This window comes from Ursus arctos, unplaced genomic scaffold (genome assembly GCF_023065955.2).
Source record: "Ursus arctos isolate Adak ecotype North America unplaced genomic scaffold, UrsArc2.0 scaffold_14, whole genome shotgun sequence".
In the NCBI taxonomy this organism is placed as follows: Eukaryota; Metazoa; Chordata; class Mammalia; order Carnivora; family Ursidae; genus Ursus; species Ursus arctos.
Window position 1 is genome coordinate 11,394,966 of NW_026622808.1, and position 15,293 is coordinate 11,410,258.

The 15,293-nt window shown below is 65.4% G+C and overlaps 2 protein-coding genes across 2 annotated transcripts in view; one reads left to right on the forward strand and one right to left on the reverse strand.

Moving 5' to 3' along the window:
* Positions 1-2,434: 2,434 nt before the first annotated feature.
* PIMREG (PICALM interacting mitotic regulator) lies at positions 2,435-7,023 on the forward strand. The gene is made up of 6 exons (XM_026521224.4): positions 2,435-2,507; positions 2,978-3,303; positions 4,743-5,038; positions 5,506-5,601; positions 6,102-6,150; positions 6,238-7,023. The coding sequence occupies exons 2-5, from the start codon at positions 3,013-3,015 to the stop codon at positions 6,133-6,135; spliced, it is 717 nt and encodes a 238-aa protein (XP_026377009.1). The 5' UTR covers positions 2,435-2,507; positions 2,978-3,012; the 3' UTR covers positions 6,136-6,150; positions 6,238-7,023.
* Positions 7,024-9,894: 2,871 nt separating this feature from the next.
* The window catches only part of PITPNM3 (PITPNM family member 3), a 53,903-nt gene continuing 48,504 nt past the window's right edge, over positions 9,895-15,293 (reverse strand). Inside the window, 4 exon segments of the mRNA XM_057311244.1 lie at positions 9,895-11,118; positions 12,986-13,114; positions 13,569-13,761; positions 14,333-14,438. Of these exon segments, the coding sequence (XP_057167227.1) occupies positions 10,816-11,118; positions 12,986-13,114; positions 13,569-13,761; positions 14,333-14,438 (731 nt within the window). The 3' untranslated portion in view covers positions 9,895-10,815.

Below are 15,293 nucleotides of genomic sequence, written 5' to 3' on the forward strand. Positions count from 1 at the left end.
CAGCCTCCAGACGGGCCCCCAGCCACTGGTTGGCCCCCAGACTAACCTAAAGGACTTCGGGAAGAGGCAACCCTAATAACCCCACCCCTCTTAAAACCCATCTCTCTGCTGCCCTCAGGATAAGCTCCAAGCTCCTGCCCCCGCAGCGGAGCAGCCCCTGTCCTGGGCTGCCTGCCGCGGGGGGCGGGCCCTCAGTCAGTCACCGTGCTTCCTGGGTCCTGGAACTGGGTGATGCTCGGACCCCTACACCGGCCTTGGCTGGCCCCTCTGTTGGAAGTGCAGGGGGCCCTGCATTTTGTCCCCTAGCTCTCCCACTAAAACACTGCGTGTGAGGGGGAACCTGCCCTACCCCCTGCTCGCGTGGGGTTCCCACGCCCCTTCCACCCCTTCCTCACCCCGAACACCTCACTCGTGGCATTTTGCACAGCGTGGTGTCTGCTTCTTCCAGGAGGTCACGGGAACTGGCAGGAGTTCTCCTGTTAGAGAGGGACCCCCCCAGGACAGGGCAGGGCTTGGGCCCCTCCTCCTCTTCCGTCCTCCTCTCCCAACACAGGCACAGGTGGGGCTGGACCCCAGAAAGCCTCCACCTGGGACTGGCTTTGTCTCCTTAGAGGAGGCTCAGGGGACCCAGCCCCTGCCGCCCCTCCACTATGACACTGCCCCTCTCAGCACACCCCCTTCTCCATCCCCCGCCTGGCCTCACTGCCTTGCTCCCTGCAAGGGAGAGCCTCTCATTCAGAAGAAAACCTTTCTTTCTCCTCCCCTTGTTGCCATGGACACTGCCGTCCCTTCACCTGGGCTGCCAGGGACATTCTGAGGGAGGGGGTGCAAAGCCCCACATGGGCAGGGCCCCCCGGTCAAGCCTGACCCTGAGGAGGTCCTGTGATCAAAGGGTGAGCATTCGGGGTGGAAAGCCGGACACCCAAGGGTTTTGGTTCCAGATCTGACTCTGCGCGCCATGTAGGGAGAGACGCCTCACCCTCTCAAACTGTGTTGTCATCTGAAATGGGTGTAAAAATAGCTCCTCCTTCGTGGGCTCGGCAGGCAGGAAACGCACTTGGCCCACGGTCAGGGCTGGACAAATGCAGGCTGTCCTGTGATGCCCGGACACAGCTGGGACCAGCCCGTCCAAGCCGAGACTGTTTCCCCTTCACTGAGTCCCTCCCACGCCCAGGGGTTTGTTTTCCGGAGAATAACGGCGCTCCTGTGTCGCTGGTGAAAGGCGGGAATCCCCTAAGTACAACCCACAGGCCTGTCCCCACCAGGCCACAGCTGGGCCTCAGCGCGGGGAAGGCGGGACAGGCGGAGCTGCGGTCAGACAATGAAACAGCAAAGCAGAAAAATCACAGCACACCACTCCGAGTCCAGTATCATTTCCAGAAACTTCTGTCTCACACGTCTGTGAGCTGGGTGCCGACCAGGGGTGCTGGCCCGTTTGTGCCAGGAGACCCCCCCACACACACACAAACAGGCAAACACACCCTCTCCTCCCCTAGGCCTGAGCTGTAAATGGGGATGGGCCCGCCTTCGTTGTGTTCTCTTTTTCTTTGATTATTGGTTCTTTGGTTCATTGACCTCCGTCTCTCCCCCGCACGCTAGATCTGAAGAGTGGGCGCAGGGACCCTCGTCCAGGACACGAGGAATCCTGCCGTCCCCTAACTGAGGGCCACTGGGGCCCACCTAACCTCGCGGGACTTCAGTCTCCTGGTCTACTCCTAGGCTGCCCTGAGCGTCCGTCGAGGTCATCACAGAAGGGCTCCGCAGGCACACCAGCACCTGGGGCGCGCATCCCCCCGCGGCGGGGACCCTGAGCCCGAGGACTGGGGTCACCCAGCTGTGTCGCGGCCCGGAGCAGAGCTACGGGGGGGGGGGAGTACCCCGCCGATGGAGACCCCGCCGGAGAGGGGGCGCACGGGCCCGGTGAGGTCCGCAGCGAGGAAGCCGAGGGGAGCGCGGGCGGGCTGCCCTGGAGTCGCGGGGAAGAGGGAGCGGCTTTCCAAAGGGCGGGTTTTGGAGCTTGTTCGGATGCTTTGGGGGGGTGGAGACCTCGCCCTGGCTGCCCTGGAGGAGGCCGGGGGGGGGAGGGTGTATCCCGGTCTGTCCCCTCCTCCAGGATCTTCCAGGGTCCCGAGGGCGGGTGGCGCGTTTGGGGAACACAGAGCAAGGGCTGGAGGCAGAGACACCCACGCGGGGAGCGGGCACGTCGCGAACGCACCGGGGAGACACTCCCCTCGGCGGGGCGCCGGACCGCTGGGACAAAGGGGCGGCACCCCGCTGCGCCCAGCCCGCGGCCAGGCCCGAGGGACGAGGCCGGCCAGCCAATCGGAGGGCAGCATTCCCGCCGCGGGGGCGGGGGCCAATCGGCTCCCGGGCGCGGCCGCACTGCTGAGACACAGCCAATCAGCTGCGAGGACGGGCCAGGGGGCGGATCCGCGCGGAGTTTCAAACCGGCCGGGTGGGCGCGGAGCGGCCTTGCGGGGCGTGCGGTCGGCGCTGGGGGCTGTTGGGTGAGTGCAGCCCGGGGACGCGGTGGCCCTTGCGTTCCCACGGGACCTGGACGGGCGCGCATGCGGGGCCGTCTGGGGATTGCAAGACGCAGATCGGGGGTCTGCGGGGCGGGAGTGCCCTGGGTCCCGGCGAGTTCGCCAAAGGGCCGCGGATGGGGCACCGGCCTAGTGGGGCTCGGTGAGGGCCGGTCCTGACTCTGCCTGCTTCCCCGCTGGAGGCGGAGAGCCGAAAGGAGGCTGGACGGAAAGATAGCTGTGGTAGACATTGGCAGCGGAGACCGCAGGACAGCGGAGCGGCCTCTCCATCCCCCGCCCTTTGTGGGCCTCGCTGACCCCTCTTCCAGGAAGCACCCTCCTTCCCGCACTCTCGCCTGCCAAGGGCCTTCACGCCCAGCCCAGCCTGCCTGTGTGTCTGGGGCCTGTGGAGGGCAGGGGGTATGCCTTGCTGACCTGCTTGTTGACCTCTCCAGGATCTGGGGGGCTGAGCAGACTCTTGACCAGGCAGATGGCTTCCAAGTGGCCAGGCGTGGGGGCCTCCATGCGCAGGACATCACTCCAGGACCAGGAACAGCTGGAGGACGAAGTGCTGCAGCCTGCCGGGGGCCATCCTGAGACGTCCGGCGGGGCCCTGGGTTCCCTGTGCAAACAGTTCCAGAGAAGGCTGCCCCTGAGAGCGGTCAGCCTCAACCTAAGCACAGGGCCCTCCTGGAAACGCCTGGAAAGCCCCGAGCCTGGGCAGCAGGGCCTCCAGGCTGCAGCTCGCTCAGCTAAGAACGCCCTGGGTGCCGTGTCCCAGGTAAGGCCGGCGATGTCAACGGTTCCTTAGCTCGGGCTTCCGTGATGCCAGACAGCCAATGCCTCCAAGGGCCCCTATGAGGAGGCAGACCCCATGAGGACAGCTGCACTGTCACCTGGAACCAGACCCCACGACGCAAGACAGAGCTGGTAGTGCTAGGGTGGCAAGCAAGGGCGTGATGGGGGACACCAAACACAGGAGGGCTTCCAGAGGAGGTGACTCCACGGAACCACCCAGGAGAGGGGCAGTGGGAGGAGGCTGGAAGGCAGGCGACATAGCGTGAGTCCAGGTCCAGAGCTGGGGGGCGGCAAGGCGCGGAAGAGAAGCCTGGGTGTGGCCAGAGGGCAGAGAGTGAGGACAGGAAGGCAGGGGTCCCGGGCCTGGAGGTGTTTAGACGCTCCCAGGACCGCCCAGGAGCCCGGGGGAGGAATTTCAGCAGGGCCTTTTAGTACTTGGTCCTCAGCTGGGTGGTCGGGGGGGATACGCGGATGCACCTCCCTCCGAGGGGCCGGGGGCCTGGCCTCACAGAGGCTTCGCGGGTAGGTCTGCAGGGACTTGTGTCAGGTGACAGGTGTGGGGTGTTGGTGTGACGTGCCTGTGGGCCTTCGGGTGAACGGGTCTTCAAACCCGACAATGAGGGAAGGTGTCACCCAGGAGGGGCAGAAGCTGCGAGGACGGACAGACCCCCAAGGAGAGAATGGGGGTGGGTACCTCCTTGGGGTCTGACTGCGGATCTGAATCCACAGACCCCCCCTCCCCCCCGCTGAGAGGTCTCTGAGCCAAAAGGCAGTCTCCTCTGTAGAAGCCCCAGGACAGTTTTATTCCCCAGGGCTCAGACGGGAAAAGAGACGGTCCGCCCACGGCCACACCATGCACCATGTGTCACTCGGGTCGTATTCTGACCTCTGGCCTCTGGCTCAGCCAGGCAGACATTCTGGCTGAGAGGAGCCTTCACAGCCGCCCCCAGGCGGGTACGAGAGACCCCAGGGCTGGGGCTTGCTCCCGTAGGCAGTGAGGAGCCCCAGAGGGCTTCCGTTCCGAGCCCCTGAGTGTCCTGAGAAACAGCCCTCGAGAAGACTCCGCACCAGCGTGGAGGATAAACTGGTGTGTGAGACCAGAGGCAGGTCCAGGGCGCGGGGGCAGGCCTGCTCTCTGGGCCTTGCTGGGAGAGCCAGCATCGTTACAGGTCCCGGAAGAGGGTTTGGACTTGGGTGACTGCGGACTCTGACCAGCGCACTCGCTCCCTGGGCAGTTCGGAGCTGGCGGCTGCAGTGGACCCGGTTCCCACGGACTCATCCACACTGCTCCCCCCGAGACCCGGAGCTGCCTGTATCTATAGGCCAGCTGGGGGGCCAAGGGGCGGGAGGCACAGCCAGGACGCTTGGGAGTAGCGGCCCCTTGGCCTTGTCCGTGCTCACCTCTCCCCGCACCTGCCACAGAGAATCCAGGAGTCCTGCCACAGTGGCACCAAGTGGCTGGTGGAAACCCAGGTGAAAGCCAGGAGGAGGAGGAGGGGGGCACAGAAGGGCGGTAGCCCCCCACCTCGCGGCCTGAGCCAGAAGAGCGCCCGGCTGTCTGCAGCTGCCCCTGCCTACGCGGCCCTGGACCCATGGGAGAGGGATGGTCGCCGGCTCTCTGCCCACGTGGGCCCACGCGCCCACCCACTGCGGCGGTCCAGGAGGGAGGCTGCCCTCCGGAGCCCCTACTCCTCGACAGAGCCCCTCTGCTCCCCCAGGTAAGAGGAGCAGAGCCTGGCACCCCCAACGTGAGCTTGCCCCCCTCCCCTGCCCGTGGCTGCCAGGGGCACCCTGAGCTGCCAGCAGCCGTGTTCTGGCTCAGCTCTGCCCCAGCTGGTGGGGGCCTGGGAGGTCCTCCAGGGCCTCAGTTTCCCTATCTGTCAAAGATGTGAGCCTCCCGCATCCAAAGCAAGTTTGGAAGCCAAGGCTCAGGTTCCAAGGGGGCAACATTGGGGCTGACCCGCCTGCAAGGTCACCTGCCCTTGACCTTCTGGGCCTTGAGGCTTCTATCTCTGCCAGGTGCTCCAGGCTGCACTGATGTCACTTGCTGGGAGGAGGGAAGAGTCTGGGACAAGGGGTTCCCAGGCCCCGGGCATCTTCCAGCTGTACACCCAGCCCAGTGCTGCTTGGGAAGGGCTGGTTACAGGTTTCCACGAGTCATGGGGGCGGCTGTTCCTTCTTTCAGTGAGTCTGACAGTGACCTAGAGCCGGTGGGAGCAAGACTTCAGCATCTCCAGCGGCCGTCCCAAGAGCTAGACGACGCCATCGTGGTGGAGGAGAGGTGAGCTGATGTTTCTGGGGGTCAGCTTTGCAGGCAGGCCTCTGACTCTGGCTCTGACCTGCTGTGTGACCCTGGCCTGCCCCTGCCCCTCTCTGGGCCTCCCTCTGCTCATCTGCAACATGAGGGGGACAAAACACGTAGGTCCCAGGTGCCACATTTGTCCATCACCTGGGACCCACCCCCACCCCCAGGCCAGACACCTGGTTCCTGAAAGACCTGCCCTTCCGCCAACACTCCCCATGGCTCCCCTACACCTGCCTGCCCTTGGAATTGGGAAGAGCTCCATGGCTGCTATACAGTTTCTGGTCTGTCTGCTCAGAACCCCTCCTGGAGGCAAGCCTTGGGTCTGCAGCTGCCCTAACTTGGGGCCGGTCCCCCATGCATACAGTGGCCACGATGGGCTCCTGGGTGGGGCCCGGCCAGCTCTGAGTACGTGGCGGGAGGGCCCTCCGAGCCCACAGCACCAACGGCATCTGTCCCTCCCGCCCTCCCACCTCTAGCAGCGACATGACCGTTTCTCTCATCCGAGACTGAGGACGGTGCCTCCAGGTAATGCCTTCCTCCCAAGCATCTCCCTGGGCTCCCCTCCTCCTCCTCCTCCTCCTCGCATGGAGTCTTTTCTGGAAAAACCCGCAGAGCTGACGGGCCCAGCAGAGCAGGGAGCGTGCGAGTCCTCCCACCTGCCGGAGCCGGAGCCGCTGACCTCACCGACCCCGTCACTAGCCGAGCATACCGGCCACCTTCCCGCTCCTGGTTCTGGGGGGAAGACCATGGTGTCCCCACTTCCCTGCTCTGAACACAGTGAGGGGCAGGAAGGGAGCTTGTGGTGCAGGAAGCCAGCCACGTCTGACCACCACGCCCCTCCCACCGGGATGCGCCATCCCGCTGCCTGGGGGCCTCTGCTCCTGCTCCAGCCACAGCTGATTCTGCCCTTGACCGCCCCCACCCCACCCAGCCCAACAGTCCCTTGGGGAGAGAGGCTGGGGCAGCTGTTCACTCTCTCCCCTCTTGGGCTTAGGAACTCACCCCACACTTGAGCTTTGTGGCTGCGTCTACAATGGGAAGCCCAGGGAGCAGAGGAACTGGGGAGCTCTGGGCCATGCACCCAGGAGGGGGACCTGCGAGGAGGCAGACCCTGGGCGGCCCAGTGCCCAGGCTCCAGGGACCCCAGCTCCTGTCCCCGCAGCCCCCCCAGAGCCCCGAGACTCTGGGCCCACAGATCCCTATCTATCCTCAGCACAGGGCGCCGTGGGTGTGCGGGGAGGGGTAGCACGGTTCCGTGGCGATTTCTGCCCTCGGTAAATTATTTAAGAAACCCGCTTTGTCATTTTATTACAAAGAAACCAGTATGTGACTTCCCTGGAGAGAACACTGCTTTTTCATAATAAACACTCTGCTTCTGAGTGTGACACCTGTTCTCTGTGTCAACACACACACACACACACACACACGCCCCACTCGGGGCAGCAGGGCTGGGCTCCCCTCGTCCTCCCCGGGCCAAGCGGCCAGCTCCCGGCTCGGGGGAACACGAGAAACAGGAACGCTCCCTCAGCTCGGAACCAAGAACACCTTCAAAGGCAAAGAAGGTTTTTATTTAAGTGACAACATTCGAGAGTTAAAAACCAGCTCACATCAAAATCAAGACCAGTTGTAAAAATCTTTTAACTCCGCGATGCTGTGCGTGTCGTGTTAGAAACATGGTATTTCACATTTTCTTCTCTAACGGACCGTGTGCTAAGCAGCCACGAGGAGTGGGGTAAACCTTTCTTCACCACAGAACCAACCACCACGGGTAAGACTCAGTCACACATTTAGGAACAGCCAGACCACGGACAAGTCAGACAAGCGGCCGCCACGGAGTCAACGAACAGGAAAGGACGGTGGGGTCCCGGGGTGGAGGTCCCCGTACGCGGGCTGCCTCCCGTCCTGCCCCTCGGTGTCACCTGCCGCTCCTCGTCCCAGCGAGGGTGGGCTCGGACTCCGGTCCCTCCCGGCCACCCTGGTGGTTTCCCGGCGCTGGGCCAGGCCTCGCTGCTCCTGGGGGATGTTCCCCTAGCTGTGACCTTTAAGAAAGTTCCCCCGACCCAGACGGAGGGAAAGGAGAGGGGTTGGTTTCTTTCAGCTGAGCCAGAGAATAGGTTTCCAGAGCACTTGGCACCCAAACCCCGGGATTCGGGGGAAATTGGTTATTTAAGGCGGGGTCAAGCCGCGAGGCTCCTCCCCACGGGCAGGGCGGCTTGGAGGCTGGGTGGGGGCGCCCAAGCAGAACCAGCGCCACCCTCGGACCCACTACCACCAGCTTGGTGCCGGCTTTCTTTTAAAAATTGGAACCTCGTTTTGCCTGCAGGACACTCGGGGGCACAGACTCTGGGCTCCAAGGCGGTGAAAGGACCGTCTCAAGACCCTGAGATCCAGCCTCCCGTCCTTCAGACGGCCCACGCCCTAGCAACGTCTGGGCCGCGCCCAGCACCCGGACAGGAGGGCCTGTCAGCCACACGCAAGAAAAGACGCTACTTTTTAAAACACGTGTTTTGTGGAGCCTAAAGGAGGAGGCGCGAGATCTTCCCAAGGAAACCCATGATGCCAGGAGAGCGGGCGCCGGCCAGGGGTGCACCCCAGCCCGCAACAGGGCGAGTGCGGAGGAAGGCGGCAGGCAGCGCTCGGGCCAGGACAGCCCTGGATCGGAACAAACATGCCACACAAGAGACGAGGAGCTTTGGTCAGGCAGGACGAGGGGTTCCCAGCCCCCCAGGGAGCAGGCACACCGGGAACTGGAAGGATTCTCTAGAAAACAGCCAGACCGGGGTCACGGCACTGCCCGGGGGGAGAGGCAGCCCCCCCCCCACCGAGAAGAGCACCTCTGGGTGCTTCTTCTCGGACTGGAGTGGACAGACACAACGGAACACACCGCTGGCACAGGGAGCGCGTGGTGCTTGCAGAGTCGCGGGGAAAGCCGAGGAGCCTCCTGCTGCAGACCCCGGTGGGGCTCCCCGAGGACCCGCTCACCGTGCCCCGCTGTGCACCTTCAGCAGCGCGGGCCTGAGTCCTCCCAGCGCCAGACAGGAAGGGGGGTGGCCTCCTGCTGGCCCCCCCATCCCAGCTGCAGACCCCAGGCCACGGAATCCTGCTCACAGGTCACAGGTTCCCCGGCAGGGTCCTGGCGCTGTCTCTGTCTCTGTCTCTCTGGCTTCCAGCCTGGGGTTCGCAGGGCAGAGGGAGCCTAACTCGGGAAGAAGGAACTCCCACTAAGGACTTTATCACCTTCGTCAGTAGCTTCTGCAGAAGGGACACGGTGCAGCGTCAGAGAGTCAGACCATCTGCCCACGCTCCGGCCAGGGCAGATTCTGCAAAGGGTGGAAGCGGCTATGCCCCACGCGCTGGTACCTCACGGAGCGCCCCACGGACGGAATGTGGAAGGAGGGGTGGCCCGTGCGAGCCCACGGGAGGCAGGGCCAGAGACGGAGCTGCCCAGCGGGCCTGCCCGAGGCTCTGGCTCAGGTGCAGACAGCCCTGGAGGTGGGGCGCGCGAGCCAGCCACGCGGGAGAAGACTCGCGTGCTGGAGAGCGCGGGGTCGGGGCTGGGAGCCCGGACCCCTCCGGCCCCGGCAGGGCGCCCACTTTGCCAGGCAATTCGCAGGGCGCTGCCAGCCGCTCCCGCCAGCAGCCGCTGTCGGGGAGAACGCTGGCCACGCGGGAGCGGCAAGAGGTAGACGCTGAGCGGAAGCGACACGGGGCCCACGCAGGTGCCTGCTGCGGATACAGACGTCTGGGCTCCGGGGCAGCCCGGCCAGGACACAGCCCTGCCTGGAGCAGCAGAGCCAGCCTCGGGGACGGCCAGAAGGGACCCAGAAGCAGGCCACGGCAGCCCACGGGGATGGGAGTGGGCCCGGCCAGACAGCAGCGGGGTGCAGGAGACCCGGGCCCCCCACCAGGGGCTCGCAGCAGGAGGGCTGGGGCAGGCTCTGAGCTCCCCCCGCCCCGGGAGCCAAGCCCCCTCAACCTCAGGGGATGAGCCGGGAGGAGGGTAAGGGCACCAAACCATGCGGAATGGCAGGCGGAAGGGAAGAGAATACAACAGTTTGAGCCAAAATCACATGAACCCCCAGAATGCCAAATCTCAGCTCTGCGCCCTCCAGGAGCCAAGAGGGAGAATCAGTCTGAGCAGAGCTGGGGAGGGTGAGCCAGATCAGTGCCCCTTGGGGTGATGTCCCTGTTCCTGGGACACATGGTTTGGGCATCAGTGCAAAGCAAACCGCCCCGTGGAACGGGGACCCCTTCCCACATTCCCATCCCCCTCCCTCCCCACAGGGGATTCCTGTGAACTGGTGGGGTGCCCGGTGCAAGGTGCGCACCTGGGCTCTCTGGGGGGTCCTAGTGCAAGACAGCCCAGGAGTCAGAAACCCGCACCAATCTCAGCAGGGAGACCCATCCAATCCCATAAGGAAGGCAAAGCCCAGAGAGGGCCAGCATTGGGCTCCAGGGCTCGCAGCCAGCCCAGCGGGGCCAGAACCCAAGGCCTCAGCCTCACAGGGGAGGGTGCCAGGCAGGACCCCGGGAAGAGGAATGACTGTCCTCATGGGCCACGGGAGAATGGTGACAACACCGAGGACAAGATGGGGACAATGGACAGCCGCAGGAGGACAGACCGTCAGCACCAGACCCCGCCCCCCCCCAGGGCCGTAGACAGACACTGCTAACACAGGAGGACCCAGGGGATAACCTCTCACTCCCAGGAAGTGGCCAGGAAGTGGCCACTTGGCTGCAGGAAACCCAGGAGGCCCAAGACGGTGACCCGGGATGCCGCAGGGAGGGCGGTGCAAATGCCACTCGCCCCTCCAGCAGGCAGCCAGGAAGCTGTGCCTGCGAGCGGCCGCTGGTCCCTGGTCTGGGGGCTTCTCCCCTGCGGGCCCCTCCGAAGCCTCGGGAACCCAGCCGGATGGTCGACTCCGGGCAGGGCCGCTCCCCAGGATCACACACACACCAGCCCACACCCGGGCTTGCGGTCACGGGCACCGCACAGGGAGGCAGCCGCGGCTGCACAGAGACCCTGGGTCTCCCCCCTCGCGGCCCGGGGGTCCCTCCCCGCTCTGGTCGGACACTGCTGGACAGACACGGGAGGGAAAAAGCAGGAAAAGGCCTGTCTCGGGGCGATCCAGCCCCTCCCGGCCCGCAGGCAGCCGGCAGGGCCCCCCTGCTCTGCGCTCAGCCCGGCCCTCAGGGCACCGACTCGAACTTGGGGGGCCCGCGCGCCCAGCTGAGCGCGGCCAGGGGCCGCTCGTGGTCCTTGTCGGACTCGGGCTGGCTCTGCGCCCGCTCGGGCTTGGGGTTGGCGGGCGGGTCGGGCTGCTGCACCGACATGGTCCGGCGCAGGTGGCTCCGCTTCCTCAGGAACTCGGGCTGAGCGTGCAGGCCGAAGCTGCCTTTGCGCAGGATCATGCGCGAGCTGTTCTTCTTGGGGCGCGCGCGGTGGCCGGCCTCCAGCGCCGCCAGGTGCGCCGCGTAGCCCTCGCTCAGGAACTGCGGGGGGCGGGACAGGCGTTGGCGGGGAGGGTCGCGTGCTGCCACGTCAGCGTCGCCCTCCCCGCCCTCGCAGGGCCTCGCGGACCGGGGAGCTCACCGCCCGCCTTGAGCCTCTGAGCGCCTCCCTCCCTCGGCACCACCACGGGCTCACCAGAGCTCTGCATTCCTGACCTGGGGCAGGCCCGTCCTGGAAGCTCGCTGCTGCGTCCCCCAGACGCAAGTCTGTCCCGTCACCCAGCCCTACCCACGGAATTCCGTCAGGTCCTGGCCCCACAGCGGCCTTCTTGCCCACCCCCCGCTGGGTCCTCAGACCCCGGCTCCCCACAGGGTGGGCTCTGGACCAGCAGCGGCTGCCGGACCTGGACCCGAACCGGCAGAAGCTCCAGCCCCAGCCGGGCCTGTGGGTGTGAGCGAGCCCCCAGGACAAGTGTGTGCGTCAGAGCCTGAGAAGCCCTGGCCCGGGCCCCACTCTTGGGGGGGGGGGGCACCGTCTCTGACCTGGTTCATAATCTGGGGTCTCTGGCCCTGGTCCCACTCTGGGGGGCACCATCTCCAGTCTGGTTCACAGTCTGTAGGGGGCACCGTCTCTGGCCCGGGTCCCACTCTGGGGGGAGACACTGTCTCTGGCCCGGGTCCCACTCTGGGGGGCACCATCTCTGGCTCGGGTCCCACTCTGGGAGGGCGGGGAACACTGTCTCTGGCCCAGGTCCCACTCTGGGGGGCGGACATTGCCTCTGGCTCGGGTCCCACTCTGGGGGGGGGGACACCGTCTCTGCCCCGGGTCCCACTCTGGGGGGGGAACACCATCTCTGGCCCGGGTCCCACTCTGGGAGGCACCGTCTCTGCCCCGGGTCCCACTCTGAGGGGCGGACACCGTCTCTGGCCCGGGGTCCCACTCTGGGGGGCGGACATTGCCTCTGGCCTGGGTCCCACTCTGGGGGGGGGACACCGTCTCTGGCCTGGGTCCCACTCTGGGGGGGCCCCATCTCTGGTCCGGTTCACAGTCTGCAGGGGGCACTGTCTCTGGCCCGGGTCCCATTCTGGGGGGGCCCCATCTCTGGCCTGCACCTGCTGGTCACTGTCATACCCCACACTCCAGGAGGCTCATCACCTTCCCTTCAGTCCCCTCCTTCTCCAACATGCTCGCAGTCCCTGTGACGGCAGCACCTGCCGGGTCACCTGTGCCCCAGAAACCGGGCGCCATCTGTGGCTCTCCCTCTCCTTAGCCCCCACGTCTGACCTGTTCACTAGGGACTCCAAGCCGTCCCGCCTCCAAAGTGTCTCTCGGCCGCTTCGCCTTCTGTGCCTGCCCTGACCGTCCCCTTCCCCGGATGGGCCTTCCACCTGCAGCCTGGGGACCACTGTGAACCACAAGCTCACCCCCACCACGTGGGGGACACAGGCCGTGAGCCAGGCGCTGTGGCTGCCGGCCCCCTGCCCCACACACTCAGACAAGCTGGGGTTCCTGCTCTGTCACCCCCTGACCTCTGCTGCCGTCTGCCGTCAACGCTCCTTCAACCTTAAGACTTTCCTGGACAATTCCTTCAAATTCCCGAAAACCAACCTTGCCCCATCTGAGCTGCTCCTCGCCGGGGGGCCACGACCCCACGCTCCCTGCCATGCATCAGGCCTCTGTGTTTCCCTCTCTGCACCCCCCGCCCAGACTGAATGACGTGACATCCGAGTCCATCAGGGCCCTCCCCTGCGCCCCACATGGGGCCGGTCGGGGCACGTACCCACTAGCGCTGGCGGAATGAAGGCCCCAGCGGAACAAAGAATGAAGGGCCCAGCCCCCTCCCGCGGCCCCCAGCCCCTGCCCAGCCACCCCCCCCCGCCCCCTCCCAGGGCCTCCAGCCCCGCCCACCTGGCAGTGGGTTTGGTACTTCTTGGCGGGCCGGCCCACGATGAAGATCTGGGAGGGCGGCAGCCCCAGCACGCTGTACACAGAGATGTCCTTCGTGGAGCCGTAGGCCGCACTGATTCTGATGAAACACTGAAACACAGGGCCGCGGGTGGAGGGACGGCCGGCCTCACCCTGCATCAGGAAGCACCCCTGCAGGAGCCTCCCGACCCTCCCCGCCCTGCACCCCAGGCCAGCTTCCCCCGCCCCCGGGGCTCTGCCTGGGGAGTGGGGACCATTAGCACCTGCTGACCCCACTGGGCGGGGCGCTACGGGACTGTCTGGCCCCGACCCCCAACCCTGTGCCGTCCACAACACCCCAGACTGCGGTGTTCACATGGCCACCCCCGAGACACTCCCACTCCTGCTGCTCACTGGGACTCCCTGCTGGTCCCTCCACGGCTGGGGACAGCCCACCGACCACCTCGGCCTCCACCCTGCCTTCTTCAAGGACAGTGGCCTCCAGGACTGAACCCAGAACGGCCCCTCTGGACTCAGAAGGTCCACAATCCCACGCTGCCCCTGCTCCTTCCCTCGCCATCCCCACAGCTTCAGCCCTCAGGGCCCCTCGTCCTTCTCCACACTCCGCCCCCAGGAACTGCTCCGCGGTCCACCTTCCCTCTAGGGGCCAGAGGACCACGGTGCTCTGGTCCTGCATCTTCTTCCTGCTGCCCCCAGAAAAACTCTGCCCAAGTCCTACCTCCCGCGGCCGCATGGCCCTGGGGATGACTGCGGCCCAGCTGTGAACCAGCGAGGGGCTTCCTCAGCCCCTGAGGGCCTGTAGTGCAGTGGGCGGGGCACCCCTCCTTGTCCCGCCCCTGCTCACACCGTGCTCACATCGCCACTTCCCCGGCAGCAAGGGCACCCCCACCCAACCACCACTGGGAACTGACGCCCCCACCGCCCAAGCCCCTGACTGTCCTGCCTTTCTCTCCATCCCCACGGCCGCCGCCTGGATTCTGGTCTGCCTCACCCTTGCTTGGCCTCCCCGCCCCTCATTTGTCTGAGGCACAGGGATCTTTCTCCAACCCCCATCAGTCACTGCCACGACCAGGCTTCTGACTTTTCCACGGCTCCCCATTCCCCTCAGCGGAGTTTATGGTTGGCCTGGTTTGCAAGCTTTTCAAGGCCTGCCGACCTCCAGGCCCCTGCCGACCTCCAGGTCCCTGCTGACCTCCAGGCCTCTGGTCCTGTTTGCCCAGGGCCTGACCCTGTACACACAAGCCTCTGGGACGCCTGCTACTCTGAGAACGGCCCAGGCTCTTGGCTACCTCAGTGCCTTTGCACATGCTGTTTCTTTGGCAAACTCACACTGACGCGTCGGGGCTCCACTCAGAAGGGGCCGCTCCTAGAAACCTTCTCTGCCCTCCCCGGGCAAAGCCACACTCGTCCTTCTGTGCTTGCCCAGAGGCCTGTACTGGTCACGGACCAGGAAGCCACCAGTTTACCTGTCTTCTTCCTCTGGATCAGGGACTGGCAGACTTTGTCGTGAAAACCCAGATAATAGGTCTTGTAGGCTATGCATGCTTACGCCCACTGTTAATTCCACGTAAGCAAATAACGTGGCCATGTTCCAATGTAACGATGTTTACGGGCACAAAAATCTGGGCTTTCTACCACCGTCACATCATGAACCATTATCCTACTTTTGATTGTCCCCCAACCATTTAAAACCACAAAAACCACTCTTAGGTCCGGGTCATACGCAAAAAGGCTGTGGGCTGCCCTGAGCCCCTAGGCCCGCTCTGCATCAGTGGTTCTCAAAGTACAGAACCCACAACACAGATCGCGGGGCCCCGTCCGCCACATCTGATGCAGCAGGGGGAGGCAGGATCCAGCTGTCTAGGGAGCCCCCAGGGGACGCTGTGCTGGGGCCTGGGACCCACTGCGAGGACGGCCCCAGGTCATCGCTCCTGGAGGTGAGGACCACATGGTGTCCCGAAGCAGGACCCGGACGGAGCAGAGTGGCCGCTTTGGTGTCCACTGAATGAATGACCAGAGGCAGAGACAGAGCTCAGGCTTTGGGGGCAGGAGATAAAGGAGGAAATGGGTGGGCGAGTCACGGGGCCTCAGTGAGCCTCGCCGTCCTCGTGGGTCCCTGCGGACGGCACCCACCTCGCGCTGCCGTGCGGCTCCCCGCGAGACGCTCGGACGCGCTCCGCGCCCAGCCGCGGGCTCCGGGCAGAGGGCAGAGGGGAGGAGCGCGCGGCAGGGCCTGCGGGCTGATGTCCCCCCTTCCCGGCTGCGGGGACTCACCTCCCGCACGAGGTTG